The sequence below is a fragment of the Zea mays genome, chromosome 4 (genome assembly GCF_902167145.1).
Source record: "Zea mays cultivar B73 chromosome 4, Zm-B73-REFERENCE-NAM-5.0, whole genome shotgun sequence".
In the NCBI taxonomy this organism is placed as follows: Eukaryota; Viridiplantae; Streptophyta; class Magnoliopsida; order Poales; family Poaceae; genus Zea; species Zea mays.
Genome location: NC_050099.1, coordinates 190,267,344 through 190,287,174, shown reverse-complemented (window position 1 = coordinate 190,287,174; position 19,831 = coordinate 190,267,344). Strand labels below are relative to the sequence as shown.

The window sequence follows — 19,831 nt, the reverse complement described above, 5'->3', positions numbered from 1 at the left end:
TCCCAAACTAGCCCTAAATGGGGAATTACCTCATGGTTGGAACAGATATTTTTGAACATAAGACAAATATCAGATCAGCAATAGATTGTTTAAGGCATGGATGACTTGGAGTGGAGAGTTAAACATATTTAATTTAAAGCAGAAGTTTCATAGGACCTGCAAATTACCAGTCAAACTACAATGTGCATCATGCACAAGAGATATTTTAGGCACTTACTGATGAATGCATGGGTAAACTTTAAGGCAGAGTGTTAGTTACATGCTTGAAGTTACAACCTGAGCAACCAAACATATAAAATATCAATGAACAGCAGCAATCATCAGTATTTGTTTTGCTGAACTGTCTGAACTTGGTTACAAGAACACCTTGGTTGGCACACACAGTTTGCACTTCAAATTTATCTAGAACCTTTTCATACATAATTGACACAACACTGGCAAGTGGCAACAAGCACACGCCATCACACAGAAATTCAGCATCAGCAAGTAAACACTGGTTACTTAGAACATAGACCACCAACTTCTTCTTGTGTCTACATGTGCCGTAGTGGTAGTCTGGGACCTACGGCACAATTGCCTCCTAACATTGCCAGCAGGATTGGTGAAGCACAAAACTAGAGCTAAACTGACAAGACTTACAACTGGAGCTGCTGCAATAAACAGCCATCTATGACGCCCATGTGCTCCATTTGGCTGCTGTGCAGTATGCTGTTCATGTGTATTAGTCTCATTCATTGTATCACCGCCTGTATTGGAACCTCCATCAACCTCAGGTTCATAAGTTTCTTCAACAACTTCCTGCGGATGGGTACGCTCCACCCCATGGATACCTCCTTCATTGACCGCGGCATGCTTGGACCTCTCATATTCCGAGTCATCTGTAGGAAGCTCGTAACGACAAACTGGGCATGTGTTCCTAGAATTAAGCCATGGCAAGATGCAAGATGAATGATAGAGATGCATGCATGGTAGCTGTTTTGCTACAGTGGTGATAGGCATGTCATCTTTGCAGACTGGACAGGTTACACCACCGTTTATCTCATAGCCTTTGGAGATGACCACAGACGAAAGATTTTCGATGGAAGATGCCGCTGCAGGTGGAGCTCCTCTTCTGGAATTGTTATCCTCATCAGCGAATTGCTCGAGAAGCATTTCAAACTGTCTTGCATCAACATAATCTCCGGGGTTCCCAATAAAAAGTCTCCTGATTTCCCGTCCTTCCATGTCGACTCTCAGATCAGTCCTGTTTATGTCTTGGCTTCCAACTGTTCTCCAAGTCCATGCAGCACCTTCAGATTCCTGCTCATTCAATCCACTCGGGACGATATCATGCCACTGCTGCCGGCGCTCCTGCATGGTGTCATCTCCTTCATCCAAACCAGACTCCTCTGACTCCTCATCTTCATCGTCTTCAGGATCGTCTGAGTCCCACTGGTATACTCCAGCATTCATAGGATCAATATCTGTATCTGTGTTCATGTAGCTCTCATTGTCAAGCTGTATGCCAATTTCCCTCCCAACCATGGTGTGGCGATCAAGAGAAGTGTCAGATTCCCCACCCTCATCACCAAAACTGATGTTCGACTCGATCTCACCAAACACGGAATCGGCGTAGCTCAGACCATCGCTCTCGTCGTCGGAAGTGTGCCCCCTCTGGGACCGGCTCGGCGTAGAACTATAGGATGTGTGGCGGCGGGGAACCGTCGGAGAATCAGTGTCCGCCTCATGACCCTGTTGTCTAGCTAGGTTGATCAGCTGCGAGAACACCGAGACCCCCCTGATGGAGCTTTGCTGCCTTCGCCATCTTCTCTGTCGGTTGGCTCGGGGAGTGTCGTCCCTGTTGCTGTCACTAAGCACCGTCGTCTTGCACTCCCTGCATATGGCTAAAGCTTCCAAGCTGTCGGTGACCTCGGCGTCAAGAGTGAACGGCCGCGTGCAGACCAGGCACCGCAAATCTGGGTGAGCCGGGAGGAGCTCGTAGCTGCCGTAGTGCCTTTGCTGGTCAGACATGGATGCGTGGGTGGTTCTCTTAAATCCCGGAACACCCTTTTACATCTAGCAACGTGCCAGGAAAAGGGAGAGTTCATACATGAACTGGACTCGATTAAAGCAGGAGATCTGTCCTGACATCCGGATCAGGTGGTCGTGGTATGCATCAGTAAACAAACGCGCATATGTAAACCTGCCAGCAGAAGGAATGAAAGTGATTGGTTAATCATACGGTACACAGCAGAATCAAACAACCCAGATTGATACACGCAAGAATTGATGTTTGAGCAGGTGAGGGAATATTTGAAGAGGGGGAGGGGGGGGGGGGGTATAGAACTATAAAAGTAAAATAGTAATCCTAGGTTTGCGAAACTAGTGGGGGAGGAGAGGTTTCCTCACCATGAACCTCGATCCGGACAGGAGAGGTCTCGCGAATCGATCCTGACGAAGCGTCGTGCGTGCGAAGACTCGGTAGGGCGGCTGATGGGGAAGAGGAAGACGGATGAGATTGTGTTCGGTAGAGAAGAGAGTGGAGAGACGGATCCCATAGAATGCGGGCCTGGCCCGATCGATCGTGTAGTAGGGCCTATGCGGGCCAGGCCGTCACTATTGTAGGTTGAGAAATTTCAGTATATATCACTGCGATGCAATTTTCTACTCCTAAATATTACTAGGTGAGTGCTCGTGAGTTGCAACGGAAACATATCATATCATAGTTAAGTACTCGTACGCTGCGACGGAACCTCGTGCATACAACTTTGATAGCACTTCTCCATTTTTGGGTTAAGCAGTTATTGTAAGATTAGCCACACAAAGGAAATTTGGGCATGCAACCTTGGTCATCGGGAAAACAAAGTACCAAGAGAAAAGCAAAAGGGTGAGCCGATTCAAACTGTGAACATCTTGGTCATCAAGAAAACAAAGTACCAAGAGGAAAGTAAAAGAGTGAGCTGATTCAAACTGTGAACAGCTAGGCATTGGTGCTTAAGTATGTCATTTGATAAAATATCAGATAAATTACCATCAGTAGCTAACCGTAGCAATGAAACAACCAGCACCATAAGTTGTGCAACTTCATTGAACAACAAAATCGGACAAATTGCATCACTAAGAATATGAATTAATCCAAGTGTTGTGCCATCTAACGGATTTTAGCTTTCAAAGACCTGCTATACAAGTCCACCTAAGATTCCAAGTACACATGTGTCGGCGTTTCGAACCCGGGGGGTCCCTGGACCGACGAGTAAATTGTCGTCGCGTGCCCCAGCCCAGATGGGTCGGCGCGAGACGGAGCGCGAAGGGGGGAAGAAGCCGGAGGGAGACAGGCGTGAGAGGTGAAATCCCGCGGCCTTCGTGTTTGTCCCGCGCCCAGGTCGGGTGCGCTTGCAGTAGGGGGTTACAAGCGTCCACGCGGGAGGGAGCGAGCGGCCTTACGCGAGCGTCGTCCCGTCCTTCCCCGCGCGACCAACCCTCTGTAAGAGGGCCCTGGATCTTCCTTTTATAGGCGTAAGGAAAGGATCCAGGTGTACAATGGGGGGTGTAGCAGTGTGCTAACGTGTCTAGCGGAGGAGAGCTAGCGCCCTAAGTACATGCCATCGTGGCAGCCAAAGAGGTTTTGGCACCCGGTTCGTGTGGTGTCGTGGCCGTCGGAGGAGCGCTGGAGCCTGGCGGAAGGATAGCTGTCGGGGCTATCGGGTCCTTGCTGACGTCCTCTTGCTTCCGTAAGGGGGCTGAGAGCCGCCGTCGTCATAGAGCGTGCAGGGCGCCATCATTACTTGTTTGGCGGAGCGAGCCAGATGGGACGCCGGTCTTGTTCCCCGTAGCCTGAGTCAGCTTAGGGTAGGGTAATGATGGCGCCTCCTGTGACGTGGTCGGTCCGAGCCCTAGGTTGGGCGAGGTGGAGGCTCCTCCGAGGTCGAGGTCGAGTCTGTCTTCCGAGGCCAAGGTCGAGTCCGAGCCCCTGGGTCGGGCGAGGCGGAGACCGTCGGCTGAGGCCAGGGATGAGTCCGAGCCCTGGGGTCGGGCGAAGCGGAGTTCATCGTCTTCCAGGGCTGAGCCCGAGTCCGAGCCCTGGGGTCGGGCGAAGCGGAGTTCGTCGTCTTCCGGGGCTGAGCCCGAGTCCGAGCCCTGGGGTCGGGCGAAGCGGAGTTCGTCGTCTTCCGGGGCTGAGCCCGAGTCTGAGCCCTAGGGTCGGGCGAAGCAGAGTTCGTCGTCTTCCGGGGCTGAGCCCGAGTCCGAGCCCTGGGGTCGGGCGAAGCGGAGTTCGTCGTCTTCCGAGGCTGAGCCCGAGTCCGAGCCCTGGGGTCGGGCGAAGCGGAGTTTCCTACGGCGCCTGAGGCTGGACTTGGCTGCTGTCAGCCTCACTCTGTCGAGTGGCACGTCAGTCGGAGCGGCGTAGGCGGCGCTGTCCTCTTGTCAGGCCTGTCAGTGGAGCGGCGAAGTGACTACGGTCACTTCGGCTCTGTCGACTGGAGGGCGTGCGTCAGGATAAAGGTGTCAGGCCACCTTTGCATTAAATGCCCCTGCGATTCGGTCGGTTGGCGTGGCGACTTGGCCAAGGTTGCTTCTTGGTGAAGACTGGGCCTCGGGCGAGACGTAAACCCTCCGGGGTCGGCTGCCCTTGCCGAGGCTGGGCTCGGGCGAGGCGCGATCGCGTCCCTTGAATGGACCGATCCTTGACTTAATCGCACCCATCAGGCCTTTGCAGCTTTGTGCTGATGGGGGTTACCAGCTGAGATTTAGGAGTCTTGAGGGTACCCCTAATTATGGTCCCCGACAGTAGCCCCCGAGCCTCGAAGGGAGTGTTAATACTCGCTTGGAGGCTTTTGTCGCACTTTTTTGCAAGGGGACCAGCCTTTCTCGGTTGCGTCTTGTTCCGGTGGGTGCGCGCGAGCGCACCCGCCGGGTGTAGCCCCCGAGGCCTCAGAGGAGTGGTTTGACTCCTTCGAGGACTTAATGCATTTCGCAATGTTTCGGCCGGTCTGGTCGTTCCCTCATGCGAGCTGGCCGTAGCCCGGGTGCACGGCCGGGTCCCAAGTTCTCGGGCTGGTATGTTGACGCTGTCAATGGTTTGACCGGAGCCGGGTTTGCGAGAGCAGCCCCCGAGCCTCAGCACAGGGCGAGAGGACGGTCAAGGACATACTCGACTTTTTTACATACGCCCCTGCGTCGCCTTTCCGCAAGGAGGAGGGGGGAAAAGCGCCATGTTGCCCTTGGAGGGCGTCGAACATGGTGTCTCCAGTGAACTGCTGACGGGTAATCCGAGTGGACACCCGTGCCCCATTTGTTAGTGAAAAGGAAATGTGCCCTTGGGCCATTTCTAAGTATTTTGGTGATTGAGTGCAAACACAAGTGCTTAAATGTGAATCTATGCTAATGGATGAACAAAGTGCAAATCATGAGTAAAGGTATGTTTCTAAGCCTTAGTACATTGGTTTTGTATACTAATATACTTGTCTAAGTGTTAGAAACAGAAAGAAGAAGAAAAGAAGAAAGGTGCAAAGACTTGGCTGTGTACAGCCAAGACTCAGCTCGGTCTGGCACACCGGACTGTCCGGTGGTGCACCGGACAGTGTCCGGTGCGCCAGACTGACTCGGCGTGAAGAGGCCGCTCTCGGGAATTCGCCGACGGCGTACGGCTAAAATTCACCGGACTGTCCGGTGTGCACCGGACTGTCCGGTGAGCCAACGGTCGGCTGGGCCAACGGTCGGCCGCGCGATCTGCGCGAGACACGTGGCCGAGCCAACGGTCGGAAGGGGGCACCGGACTGTCCGGTGTGCACCGGACATGTCCGGTGCGCCAACAGCTCCCATATCTTCAACGGTCGGCAACGGTCGGCTGCGCTGTTTATGGAAATAAATCGGGCACCGGACAGTGTCCGGTGTGCACCGGACTGTCCGGTGCGCCCGACGACAGAAGGCAAGGATGGCCTTCCAGATTTGTTCTCAACGGCTCCTAGCTGCCTTGGGGCTATAAAAGGGACCCCTAGGCACATGGAGGAGTACACCAAGGATTCCTACAACATTCCTAAGCACCAAGACATCAATCTCGCGCATTCGTTTCATTGTGATAGCATATAGAGCTCTTGTGGAGTTGTGAACTCTTTGAGTTGTGTTGCGAGCTCTTATTGCTGCTTGTGTGTGTGTTGTTGCTCTGATCTTTTGAGTCTTGTGTGCGTTGCTCATTCCCTCCCTTACTCCGTATTTCTTTGTGAATCTCAAGTGTAAGGGCGAGAGACTCCAAGTTGTGGAGATTCCTCGCAAACGGGATATTGAAAGGCAAAGCAAAACACCGTGGTATTCAAGTTGGTCTTTGGACCGCTTGAGAGGGGTTGATTGCAACCCTCGTCCGTTGGGACGCCACAACGTGGAGTAGGCAAGCGTTGGTCTTGGCCGAACCACGGGATAAACCACTGTGTCATCTCTGTGTTTGATCTCTTGTGGTATTGTGTTTTGTTGAGACTCCTCTCTAGCCACTTGGCAATAATTGTGCTAACACTTAACAAGTTTTTGTGGCTATTAGTTTAAGTTTTACATGATCACCTATTCACCCCCCCCCCCCTCTAGGTGCTCTCAATTGGTATCAGAGCCGTTCTCTTCAAGAAAGGGACTAACCGCCCGAAGAGATGGATCCTAAGGGAAAGGGGATGGTGGTCGACAACAACGAGAAGGAGTCTATCTTCAACGAGCCGAAGAATGACAAGTCTACCGACTTGGGTTCAAGCCACAAGCGCAAAGATGGGAAGAAGAAGAAGACAAGGCGCATCAAGGAGATCGTCTACTACGACAGCGACGAATCCTCTTCTTCCCAAAAGGACGACGACCACAACGACTACGAGAAAAGGAAACCGGTTAATTCGAACTTTTCTTTTGACTACTCTCGTATTCCGCAAAGTTCAAATTCGCATTTGCTCCCCATTCCACTTGGCAAGCCCCCTCACTTTGATGGAGAGGACTACGGATTTTGGAGCCACAAAATGCGTACTCACTTGTTCTCTCTCCATCCTAGCATATGGGAGATTGTAGAGAGTGGAATGCAATTTGATAGCTCGGATAGCCCTATGTTTATCAATGAACAGATTCATAAAAATACACAAGCTACTACTGTGTTGCTAGCCTCTTTATGCAGGGACGAGTACAATAAAGTGAGCGGCTTGGACAATGCCAAGCAGATATGGGACACCCTAAAGATTTCTCACGAAGGGAACGACATCACCATGCTCACTAAAATGGAGTTGGTGGAGGGCGAGCTTGGAAGGTTTGCGATGATAAGGGGCGAGGAGCCAACCCAAACATACAACCGGCTCAAGACCCTTATCAACAAAATAAGGAGCTATGGAAGCACGAGATGGACGGACCATGACGTCGTCCGACTATTACTAAGGTCCTTTACCATTCTTGATCCTCATTTGGTGAATAATATTCATGAGAATCCCAGGTACACCAAAATGTCGCCCGAAGAAGTCCTAGGAAAATTCGTCAGCGGGCGAATGATGATCAAGGAAGCAAGGTACGTGGACGATGCCTTGAATGGACCGATCAACGAGCCGCAACCTTTTGCTCTCAAAGCAACAAGAGGCAAGGAGGCGCTACCTAGCAAGGTGGCACAAATTGAGGCGGCCGGACTTAATGATGAAGAGATGGCTCTCATCATTAAACGCTTCAAGACGGTACTAAAGGGTCACAAGGGGCAGCCAAGCAAGACCAAGACAAAGGGGAAGCGCTCATGCTTCAAGTGCAGTAAGATTGGTCATTTTATCGCTAACTGCCCCGATAATGATAGTGACCAGGAACAGGGAAATAAGAGGGAAAAGAAGAAGAATTACAAGAAGGCAAAGGACGAGGCGCATCTAGGCAAGGAGTGGGACTCGGACTGCTCCTCTTCCGACTCCGACAATGAAGGACTCGCCGCCACCGCCTTCAACAAATCAACCCTCTTCCCAAACGAGCGTCACACATGCCTTATGGCAAGGGAGAAGAAGGTATGTACTCGGAACTCTACCTATGCTTCTTCAAGTGAGGACGAATCTAGTGATGAGGATGAAGTAGATTACTCGTGTTTGTTTAAGGGCCTAGATAGAACCAAGGTAGACAAAATTAATGAATTGATTGATGCCTTGAATGATAAGAACATACTTTTAGAAAAGCAAGAGGATTTGTTGTATGAAGAACATGATAAATTTGTAGAAGCTCAAAGATCTCATGCTCTAGAAGTTAAAAGAAATGAAATGCTTTCTTGTGAATTATCTTCTTGCCATGATACAATTTCTAAATTAAGGAGCATTAATGATGATTTGAATGCTAAGTTAGAGATTGCTAGTAAATCCACCTCTTGTGTAGAAAATGTTGTAGCATGCACTAGGTGTAAAGATATTAACATTGATGCTTATAGTGAACACCTAGCTTGCATTTCTAAATTAAATGAAGAGGTAGCTAGTCTTAATGCCCAACTTAAGACTAGCAAAAGTGATTTTGAGAAACTAAAATTTGCTAGGGATGCCTACACGGTTGGTAGACACCCCTCAATTAAGGATGGACTTGGCTTCAAGAGGGAAGCCAAGAACTTAACAAGCCATAAGGCTCCCATTTCCACTAAGGAGAAAGGGAAGGCCCCTATGGCTACTAGTGCTAAAAAGAACCATGCCTTTTTGTATCATGATAGGAGACAAACTAGAAATGCTTATAGGAGTTATAATGCGTATGATGATTTTTCTCATGCTATGTTTGCTTCTAGTTCTTCATATGTGCATGATAGAAATGTTGGTAGAAGGGATGTTGTTCATAATATGCCTAGGAGAAATGTTGTTAATATTCCTAGGAAAGTTAATGAGCCTTCTACAATATATCATGCTTTGAATGCTTCCTTTGCAATTTGTAGAAAGGATAGAAAGGTAATTGCTAGGAAGTTAGGGGCAAAATGCAAGGGTGACAAAACTTGCATTTGGGTCCCTAAGGAAATTGTGACTAACCTTGTAGGACCCAACATAAGTTGGGTACCTAAGTCCCAAGCCTAAATTTGCCTTGCAGGTTTATGCATCCGGGGGTTCAAGCTGGATTATTGATAGCGGATGCACAAACCATATGACGGGGGAGAAGAAGATGTTCACCTCCTACGTCAAGAATCAGGATTCCCAAGAATCAATCATATTCGGTGATGGGAATCAAGGCAAGGTAAAAGGGTTGGATAAAATTGCAATTTCTAATGAGCACTCTATCTCTAATGTGTTTTTAATAGAGTCTCTAGGATATAATTTGCTATCTGTTAGTCAATTATGCAACATGGGGTATAACTGTCTATTTACAAATGTAGATGTGTCTGTCTTTAGAAGAAGTGATGGTTCACTAGCTTTTAAGGGTGTATTAGACGACAAACTTTACTTAGTTGATTTTGCAAAAGAAGAGGCCGGTCTAGATGCATGCTTAATAGCTAAGACTAGCATGGGCTGGCTGTGGCATCGCCGCTTAGCACATGTGGGGATGAAGAACCTTCACAAGCTTCTAAAGGGAGAACACGTGATAGGTTTGACTAACGTGCAATTCGAAAAGAATAGACCTTGTGCAGCTTGTCAAGCAGGTAAACAAGTGGGAGGAGCACATCATAGCAAGAACGTGATGACCACCTCAAGACCCCTGGAGCTGCTGCATATGGACCTCTTCGGACCCGTCGCCTATCTGAGCATAGGAGGGAGTAAGTATGGTCTAGTTATTGTTGATGACTTTTCCCGCTTCACTTGGGTGTTCTTTTTGCAGGATAAGTCTGAAACCCAAGGGACCCTCAAGCGCTTCCTCAGGAGAGCTCAAAATGAGTTTGAGCTCAAGGTGAAAAAGATAAGGAGCGACAACGGGTTCGAGTTCAAGAACCTTCAAGTGGAAGAGTTCCTTGAGGAGGAAGGGATCAAGCACGAGTTCTCCGCTCCCTACACACCACAGCAAAATGGTGTGGTAGAGAGGAAGAACAGGACGCTAATCGATATGGCAAGGACGATGCTTGGAGAATTCAAGACCCCCGAGCGTTTTTGGTCGGAAGCCGTGAACACGGCTTGCCATGCCATCAACAGGGTCTACCTTCACCGCCTCCTCAAGAAGACTTCGTATGAGCTGCTAACCGGTAACAAACCCAATGTATCTTACTTTCGTGTATTTGGGAGCAAGTGCTACATTCTAGTGAAGAAAGGTAGAAATTCTAAGTTTGCTCCCAAGGCAGTAGAAGGGTTTTTATTAGGTTATGACTCAAATACAAAGGCGTATAGAGTCTTCAACAAATCATCGGGTTTGGTTGAAGTCTCTAGCGACGTTGTATTTGATGAGACTAATGGCTCTCCAAGAGAGCAAGTTGTTGATCTTGATGATGTAGATGAAGAAGATGTTCCGACGGCCGCTATACGAACCATGGCGATTGGAGAAGTTCGGCCACAGGAACAAGATGAACAAGATCAACCTTATTCCTCAACTATGGTGCATCCCCCAACTCAAGACGATGAACAGGTTCATCAACAGGAGGCGTGTGATCAAGGGGGAGCACAAGATGATCATGTGATGGAGGAAGAAGCGGAACCGGCACCTCCAACCCAAGTTCGAGCGATGATACAAAGGGATCATCCCGTCGACCAAATTCTGGGTGACATTAGCAAGGGAGTAACTACTCGATCTCGATTAGTTAATTTTTGTGAGCATTACTCCTTTGTCTCTTCTATTGAGCCTTTCAGGGTAGAGGAGGCCTTGCTAGATCCGGACTGGGTGTTGGCCATGCAGGAGGAGCTCAACAACTTCAAGAGAAATGAAGTTTGGACACTGGTGCCTCGTCCGAAGCAAAATGTTGTGGGAACCAAGTGGGTGTTCCGCAACAAACAGGACGAGCACGGGGTGGTGACGAGAAATAAGGCTCGACTTGTGGCAAAAGGTTATGCCCAAGTCGTAGGTTTGGATTTCGAGGAGACTTTTGCTCCTGTGGCTAGGCTAGAATCAATTCGTATCTTGCTAGCATATGCCGCTCATCATTCTTTCAGGTTGTACCAAATGGATGTGAAGAGCGCTTTCCTCAACGGGCCAATCAAGGAGGAGGTGTACGTGGAGCAACCCCCTGGCTTCGAGGATGAACGGTACCCCGACCATGTGTGTAAGCTCTCTAAGGCGCTCTATGGACTTAAGCAAGCCCCAAGAGCATGGTATGAATGCCTTAGAGACTTTTTAATTGTTAATGCTTTCAAGGTTGGGAAAGCCGATCCAACTCTTTTTACAAAGACATGTGATGGTGATTTGTTTGTGTGCCAAATTTATGTCGATGACATAATATTTGGTTCTACTAACCAAAAGTCTTGTGAAGAGTTTAGTAGGGTGATGACGCAGAAATTCGAGATGTCGATGATGGGCGAGTTGAACTACTTCCTTGGGTTCCAAGTGAAGCAACTCAAGGAAGGCACCTTCATCTCCCAAACGAAGTACACGCAAGATCTGCTAAAGCGGTTTGGGATGAAGGACGCCAAGCCCGCAAAGACTCCGATGGGAACCGACGGACACACCGACCTCAACAAAGGAGGTAAGTCTGTTGATCAAAAAGCATACCGGTCCATGATAGGTTCTTTGCTTTATTTATGTGCTAGTAGACCGGATATTATGCTTAGCGTATGCATGTGTGCTAGATTTCAATCTGATCCTAAGGAGTGGCGGTGAAGCGAATTCTGAGATATTTAGTTGCTACGCCTTGCTTTGGGCTCTGGTATCCAAAGGGGTCTACCTTTGACTTGGTTGGATACTCAGATTCCGACTATGCTGGATGTAAGGTCGATAGGAAGAGTACATCGGGGACGTGCCAATTCTTAGGAAGGTCCTTGGTGTCGTGGAACTCTAAGAAACAAACTTTCGTTGCCCTATCCACCGCTGAGGCCGAGTACGTTGCCGCAGGACAGTGTTGCGCGCAACTACTTTGGATGAGGCAAACCCTCCGGGACTTTGGCTACAATCTGAGCAAAGTCCCACTCCTATGTGATAATGAGAGTGCTATCCGCATGGCGGAAAATCCTGTTGAGCACAGCCGCACAAAGCACATAGACATCCGGCATCACTTTTTGAGAGACCACCAGCAAAAGGGAGATATCGAAGTGTTTCATGTTAGCACCGAGAACCAGCTAGCCGATATCTTTACCAAGCCTCTAGATGAGAAGACTTTTTGCAGGCTGCGTAGTGAGCTAAATGTCTTAGATTCGCGGAACTTGGATTGAATTGTAGCATACATGTGTTTATGCCTTTGATCATGTTCATTCTGCATTTTGTTGCTTATTTCGGTGCTCAAGTTGTACAAACACTCCCTGGACCTCACAAGTCCATTGCAAAGTGATGCACATGTTTAGGGGGAGATGTGTTACAACTTGACCCTTTAAGACTAACCATATGCTTGAGTTTGCTTGATTTAGTCTCAAAGGAGAATTGAAAGGGAAAAGGTGGACTTGGACCATGAAAGACTTCCACTGCACTCCGATGAGAGGGTAACTTATTCCAAGTCCATCTCATGAACTCTTATTGCCATTTGCTCTTAATTGGAGATTTTGGTGAGGCAATGGGGTTAAAGGGCCAAGATTGATCCCGTTTTGGTGCTTGATGCCAAAGGGGGAGAAAATAAAGGCCAAAGCAATAAATGGATCAGCTACCACTTGAGAAATTTTGAAAATAGTGAAATAAAGCTTTTTGTTTTGTCAAAACTCTCTTATTGTCTCTTTTGTCAAAAGTTGGCTTTTTGTGGGGAGAAGTAGTGATTATGGGAAAAAGGGGGAGTTTTTTTTTGAAATCTTTGATCAATCTCTTTTGGAATGACTCTCTTTATGCTTCAACATGTGTGTTTGACTTAGAGATAGAGATTTGAGTTTGATTTGCAAAAACAAACCAAGTGGTGGCAAAGGATGATCCATATATGCCAAAAATTGAATCAAAATAGATTTGAAGTTTTATTTGAAGTGATTTTGCACTTGTTCTAGTTGCTTTATGTTGTGTTGGCATAAATCACCAAAAAGGGGGAGATTGAAAAGGAAATGTGCCCTTGGGCCATTTCTAAGTATTTTGGTGATTGAGTGCAAACACAAGTGCTTAAATGTGAATCTATGCTAATGGATGAACAAAGTGCAAATCATGAGTAAAGGTATGTTTCTAAGCTTTAGTACATTGGTTTTGTATACTAATATACTTGTCTAAGTGTTAGAAACAGAAAGAAGAAGAAAAGAAGAAAGGTGCAAAGACTTGGCTGTGTACAGCCAAGACTCAGCTCGGTCTGGCACACCGGACTGTCCGGTGGTGCACCGGACAGTGTCCGGTGCGCCAGACTGACTCGGCGTGAAGAGGCCGCTCTCGGGAATTCGCCAACGGCGTACGGCTAAAATTCACCGGACTGTCCGGTGTGCACCGGACTGTCCGGTGAGCCAACGGTCGGCTGGGCCAACGGTCGGCCGCGCGATCTGCGCGAGACACGTGGCCGAGCCAACGGTCGGAAGGGGGCACCGGACTGTTCGGTGTGCACCGGACATGTCCGGTGCGCCAACAGCTCCCAGATCTTCAACGGTCGGCAACGGTCGGCTGCGCTGTTTATGGAAATAAATCGGGCACCGGACAGTGTCCGGTGTGCACCGGACTGTCCGGTGCGCCCGACGACAGAAGGCAAGGATGGCCTTCCAGATTTGTTCTCAACGGCTCCTAGCTGCCTTGGGGCTATAAAAGGGACCCCTAGGCGCATGGAGGAGTACACCAAGGATTCCTACAACATTCCTAAGCACCAAGACATCGATCTCGCGCATTCGTTTCATTGTGATAGCATATAGAGCTCTTGTGGAGTTGTGAACTCTTTGAGTTGTGTTGCGAGCTCTTATTGCTGCTTGTGTGCGTGTTGTTGCTCTGATCTTTTGAGTCTTGTGTGTGTTGCTCATTCCCTCCCTTACTCCGTATTTCTTTGTGAATCTCAAGTGTAAGGGCGAGAGACTCCAAGTTGTGGAGATTCCTCGCAAACGGGATATTGAAAGGCAAAGCAAAACACCGTGGTATTCAAGTTGGTCTTTGGACCGCTTGAGAGGGGTTGATTGCAACCCTCGTCCGTTGGGACGCCACAACGTGGAGTAGGCAAGCGTTGGTCTTGGCCGAACCACGGGATAAACCACTGTGTCATCTCTGTGTTTGATCTCTTGTGGTATTGTGTTTTGTTGAGACTCCTCTCTAGCCACTTGGCAATAATTGTGCTAACACTTAACAAGTTTTTGTGGCTATTAGTTTAAGTTTTACAGGATCACCTATTCACCCCCCCTCTAGGTGCTCTCAGTTAGGGGTCGGCTAGAGGCCCGGAGGCGCGCTCCAAAAGTACCTGCGGGTGATCTGCCGGACCCGGTCCCCTTTTGACGGGGTCCGAGGGCTCGATGCCTCCCTCTGATGGGATTCCGTTACAAGATCGTTCCCGCTGGTCTCGGAAATGTCCTAGGATACCTCAGGAGCGTAGCCCGAGCCTTGGTTATGTATCGAACGTACCCAGGGTCATCCCTCGCTCTGTGTCTGGGGCCGCTGTGAACCCTTCGTGGGCCAGCCTACGAACCCCTGATCAGTAGTGGGTGCGGAGCCCGAGTGGCCTGAGCCGGCCGTTGAACCCTTCCGAGGGGCCGGCCCTCGAACCTCTGACCAGTAGTGGGCGCGGAGCCCGAGCGCTCTGAGGCGGTTGTTGAACCCCTCCGAGGGGCCAGCCTTCGAACCTCTGATCAGTAGGGGGGCTCGGGGCCCATTTCCTTCGCGGAGAAGGATCCCTTTCGGGGTATCCCCCTTTCCCGGTCCCTGTAGTAAGAGAGAGAAAGAGGAAAAGGGAAAGAATACAAAATCGAGATGACGTGGCGCACCTTTTTTGACGTGGTCATTATGGCGAAGGCGAAGCGTCGCTCGCTTCTCCTGCCAAAGGCGCCGCCTGTCCCGCCGCGGAGTTAATGCGACGGGGCGAGTGGTTCGCGGGGCAGCCGTTGCGCGTGCGCGGGCCGTTCGAGGAACGGAACACGGGCGTGTCGTCTTCACGCCGTGAGAGAGGGTTCTCTCGCTGTCCCACGAGGTGACGTGAGTTTGGTTGACGATGTGATCGCTGCTTCTGCCCGCTTGCCACCGCCATTACTGTCGGCCCATTTTTGGCCTCATCGACCGTCGCGCCTTCTCTCGCGGCTGACTGGCCCGTGATCGATGCGCCTGGCTGGCACTGTTGGGTCATACGCAGGGTTGCCTCGAGTCGCGGTACTGGTTCCGCAGTCGAGGAGACGCGGTAGTGGCGCAAGGGGCGATGCGGCTGCTCGCGCGTAGCAACTGGCGTGTCGGTTGCATGACGTGTGGGCCTGGGCCTCCATGCTGGGCGCGTTGGAGTCGAAGGGGTGCGCCCACTTGGCGCGATTGCCTGCTGACTGCATGGTTGTCCGCCCTTTCACCCGCTGGTCTGGGCGAAAGTGGAGGAATGCTTGTAACCGCTAGGCAGTTGCATGCACCGCGCGCGGCGGTTTGGCTTCTTCTGCCCTGGGCCAGCTTGCATGACGCGTGGGACCCAGCCCCCGTGCCGTAGGGGGAGGACCTTGGAGCGTGTTGGGGAAGACTCAGCCCGCGATGGCTGGGGACGCAGGTGGGAAGAGTCGCCTTTAAAAGGAGGGTGATCCCCTTGAAAGGCGACCATGTCTTTGCGCTCCCTTATGCATCGCGTCTTTCCACCTTCCGAGGCCCCGGATGGGGAACACCCGCAATCCTTCCGCCTTGTCGTCGGAGGAACGCAACTTCGTGGAAGTTGGTACCTTTCAGCCATCGTTCGGCTTCAAGGATTTTCATCACGCAGCCCGGCCGCATCCCCTCGCCGGTGGTCACCCAAGACGGTGACCACCAGGTCGATGGTGGGGAGAAGCGAACCAGGCTGCGATCTTGGTCCCGCCCTCAGCTTCAAGGATCTTTGTCATCCTTGCTGGGGCGGAGGACGGGCTGAGCCGGAGCTCTACCTCCCGCGCGGGTTCGTGGGTCAGCTTCTCCCTCAGCATTCAAGGGAGAGGGCGCTCACTGGCCTAGCGGGAGGGGCGGACTTCGACAACGCGGGGCCGATCGGCGGCGTGCGTCGTCAGCTTCAGCGCGTTGGGCTCGCCGGCTTGGCTCCCGGTGCCCCCTCCCGCCGCAAGGGCGGTTGTCGCGCCGCGCACACCGGAGGACCGCCCAAGACGTCGCGCGCTGCTAGGGCGGCGTTCGTGTTCTGGGGCTGTCCTGCCTTTGCTCCGGTACGGCGCCTCCGCGCGGAGGTCGGTGCTCTGCTCGTCCGGGAGGATCCGAGTGGGGATCTGCCGGTGGGCAGACGACTCCTATCGTCGGTGCCGAGGTGGCGGCGGCTGGAGAAGTCCCCGTCGTCGACGGGATCACCGCCACCATCCGCGCTCCGGGCCTCCGGCTCTTTGTACTTGTCCTCGACCCTCGAGCGGAGTCGTGGGCGAGGACATCGTTGCGGCGGCGGCCGCCCTTAGGCCATCGCTGCTGCAGTTCGGCGACCCGGAGTGGAGGTCATTGTCGCCGCTGCTGGAGCGGGTGGCGGTGGGCGACCAGGAGCCTTGTCGCCCCGCGGGCCCTCCAGTGTGGGGTGTTGTTCGTACCCGCGGAGGTGGAAACGGAGTTCCGTTTGTAATGGCACCTTGAGTGTCGGTGTCTTGTTCATTGCGGCTGTCGGGGCCTGAACATGTATGTATTTTCGGCACGGAACCGTGTTTTTTCCTCATTTCGAGCACTAAGACTCGCTTGTCGGCTATCTGAACCGCTTCACCAAGCGTGAGTTGCCTCGTGCAAAGGTGACGAGTGAGGTATCTATATCCCGGAGGCGTAGGAGTCCCTCGGCTCGATCGGCCTTGCCGTCCGAGGCTTCTCTTGCTTAGTTAAAGGAAACCCTCGGCCGCTCTTCGATGAGCCGAAGCCAGAGGTAGCGGTGTCAGCACGAACAGAGGCAAAGTTGGCTTCGAAAAGAAGATTTGGTCGGCCGGAGCCTGGAGTTGAGTTGAGTTGAGTTGAGTTGGCTCGAAAAGAAGATTTGGTCGGCCGGAGCCTGGACCGACGCCGGAGTTGAGTTGCCGAGGCCACAAACTGAGCCGATGTCCTCGGGGGACAGCTGGCTGAGGCTTCGGGGTGACCGACCCGAGCCATCTGCTCGAGCCGGATTCCTGGAGAAGGCCCTGGCAGCGATGGCCCGGGCATGGTGCTGATGTCGTCCTTCAGAGTGGAGATCCTCCGACCGCATCGCCGTCCGAGGCTAGGTCGGGCCTCGCCGAAGGTGTAGTTGACGCCGAGGGTGCTGCTGCTCCCTTCAACTGTCAAGATCCGAGCCTGCAGGATCGGATTATCTTGTAGTGTGTGTATGTTTTCTGCAGCCGCCGAGGCCCAAACACACCATCGTCGTGTTGTAAAGCTGCGTTTCTTTTCCCCTTGTTTCGAGTATATGGACTTATTTGTCGGTAATAGAATTGTTTGTGCGAGCGAGAGTTACTTTTCACGGAAGGTGATGAGTGAGGTATCCGTATCCCGGAGGCGTAGGAATCCCTCGGCTCGGTCGGCCTTGCCGCTTACGCGCACTCTTACTCGTCCATAGGGTTCTGTCACCGACGCAGTCGAGAAGGCCCGAAAAATCGTTTCGGCAGAGGAGCTTTCGAGCGTGAAGACTTGTTCGGTCCGCGGAATCACCTATCCGAGCGCGAGTTACTTATCGCAGAAGGTGATGAGTGAGGTATCCGTATCCCGGAGGCGTAGGAGTCACTCGACTCGGTCAGCCTTGGCTGCTTACGTGTACTCCGTCGTTTTCAGGATCCACTTTCGAAGTAGTCGAAAAGCACGAAAGACATTCTGGCAGAAAAGATCTTTTTCCAAGGAAAATTTCGACGCAGAGGGGGTTCCCCCCTTTTAGCCCCCGAGGGAGGGTCGGGCTTTGCCGAGGCAAGGCTGACCCTTCCTTGATGACTAGACTTTGTGTGTGAACAAGGCGTATGAACGACTTGAAAGCATCTTAAGGGTAGAAGCGACGTAGCTGTTGGATGTTCCAAGCGTTGTTGTAGACCTCGCCTTGACTGTTGGCTAGCTTGTACGTTTCGGGCTTCAGAACCTTGGCGACGACGAACGGCCCTTCCCAGGGAGGCGTGAGCTTGTGCCGCCCTCGGGCGTCTTGTCGCAGCCGAAGCACCAGGTCGCCTACCTGGAGGTCTCGGGACCGAACCCCTCGGGCGTGGTAGCGTCGCAGGGACTGCTGGTACCGCGCCGAGTGTAGTAAGGCCATGTCTCGAGCCTCTTCCAGCTGGTCCAGTGAGTCTTCTCGATTATCTTGATTGCTTTGGTTGGCGTAAGCCCTCGTCCTCGGGGAACCGTATTCTAAGTCTGTGGCAAGATGGCCTCGGCCCCATAGACTAGAAAGAACGGTGTGAAGCCCGTGGCTCGGCTCGGCGATATTCTCAGACTCCAGACCACCGAGGGGAGTTCCTTCATCCATCGCTTGCCGAACTTGTTGAGGTCGTTGTAGATCCGAGGCTTGAGTCCTTGCAGAATCATGTCGTTGGCACGTTCTACCTGCCCATTCGTCATGAGGTGGGCCACGGTGGCCCAGTCCACCCGGATGTGATGATCCTCGCAGAAGTCCAGGAACTTTCTGCCGGTGAACTGGGTGCCGTTGTCGGTGATGATGGAGTTCGGGACCCCAAAGCGATGGATGATGTTGGTGAAGAACGCCACCGCCTGTTCGGACCTGATGTTGTTTAGGGGTCGGACCTCGATCCACTTGGAGAATTTGTCGATGGCGACCAACAGGTGCGTGTAGCCCCGGGTGCCTTCTGCAAGGGGCCGACGAGGTCCAGACCCCACACAGCAAAAGGCCAGGTGATGGGTATCGTCTGCAGGGCCTGAGCGGGCAGGTGGGTCTGCCTTGCGTAGAACTGACACCCTTCGCGGGTGCGGACAATTCTTGTGGCGTCGGCCACCGCCGTCGGCCAGTAGAAACCTTGTCGAAAGGCGTTTCCAACAAGAGCTCGAGGTGCTGCGTGATGGCCGCAAACCCCCGAGTGTATCTCTCGTAGGAGCTCCTGGCCTTCGGCGATGGAAATGCATCGCTGGAGGATGCCTGAGGGGCTGCGGTGGTAGAGTTCCTTCCCGTCTCCTAACAAGACGAACGACTTGGTGCTCCGCGCCAACCGCCGAGCTTCGGCTCGGTCGAGGGGTAGCTCTCCTCGGTGGAGATATTGTAGGTACGGGGTCTGCCAGTTTCGATTAGGCGTGACCCCGCTCCGCTCCTCCTCGATGCGCAGTGCCTCACCCTCGGGGGCCGAGGGTACCTCAGGCCGAGCCGAGGGTGCCTCGGGCCGAGCCGAGGGTGCCTCGGGCCGAGCCGAGGGTGCCTCGGATTGAGCTGAGGGTGCCTCGGGCTGGGCCGAGGCCTTCTCGGGCTCGGGCGTGTCGTCGGTCTAGACGGAGGGTTGATGCAGGTCTCGGGAGAAGACGTCCGGGGGAACCGTTGTTCGCCCCGAGGCTATTTTAGCCAGCTCGTCCGCGGTCTCGTTGTAGCGCTGGGCGACATGGTTGAGCTCGAGCCCGTAGAACTTGTCTTCCAGGCGCCGAACCTCATCGCAGTAGGCTTCCATCTTCGGGTCCCGGCAGTGGGAGTTCTTCATGACTTGGTCGATGACGAGCTGCGAGTCACCGCGAGCATCGAGGCGTCGGACCCCTAACTCGATGGCGATGCGCAACCCGTTGACCAGAGCCTCGTACTCAGCCACATTGTTGGACGCCGGGAAGTGGAGGCGTAGCACGTAGCGTAGGTGCTTCCCAAGGGGCGAGATGAAGAGCAGGCCTGCGCCTGCTC

At 52.2% G+C, this 19,831-nt stretch overlaps 1 protein-coding gene across 1 annotated transcript; it reads right to left on the bottom strand.

Annotated features, from left to right (window-relative positions):
* Nucleotides 1-371: 371 nt before the first annotated feature.
* LOC100282596 (uncharacterized) lies at nucleotides 372-2,505 on the bottom strand. The gene is made up of 2 exons (NM_001155504.1): nucleotides 2,389-2,505; nucleotides 372-2,182 (listed from the first exon to the last, which is right to left on the bottom strand). The coding sequence occupies exon 2, from the start codon at nucleotides 2,008-2,010 to the stop codon at nucleotides 502-504; it is 1,509 nt and encodes a 502-aa protein (NP_001148976.1). The 5' UTR covers nucleotides 2,011-2,182; nucleotides 2,389-2,505; the 3' UTR covers nucleotides 372-501.
* Between the last annotated feature and the right edge of the window lie 17,326 nt (nucleotides 2,506-19,831).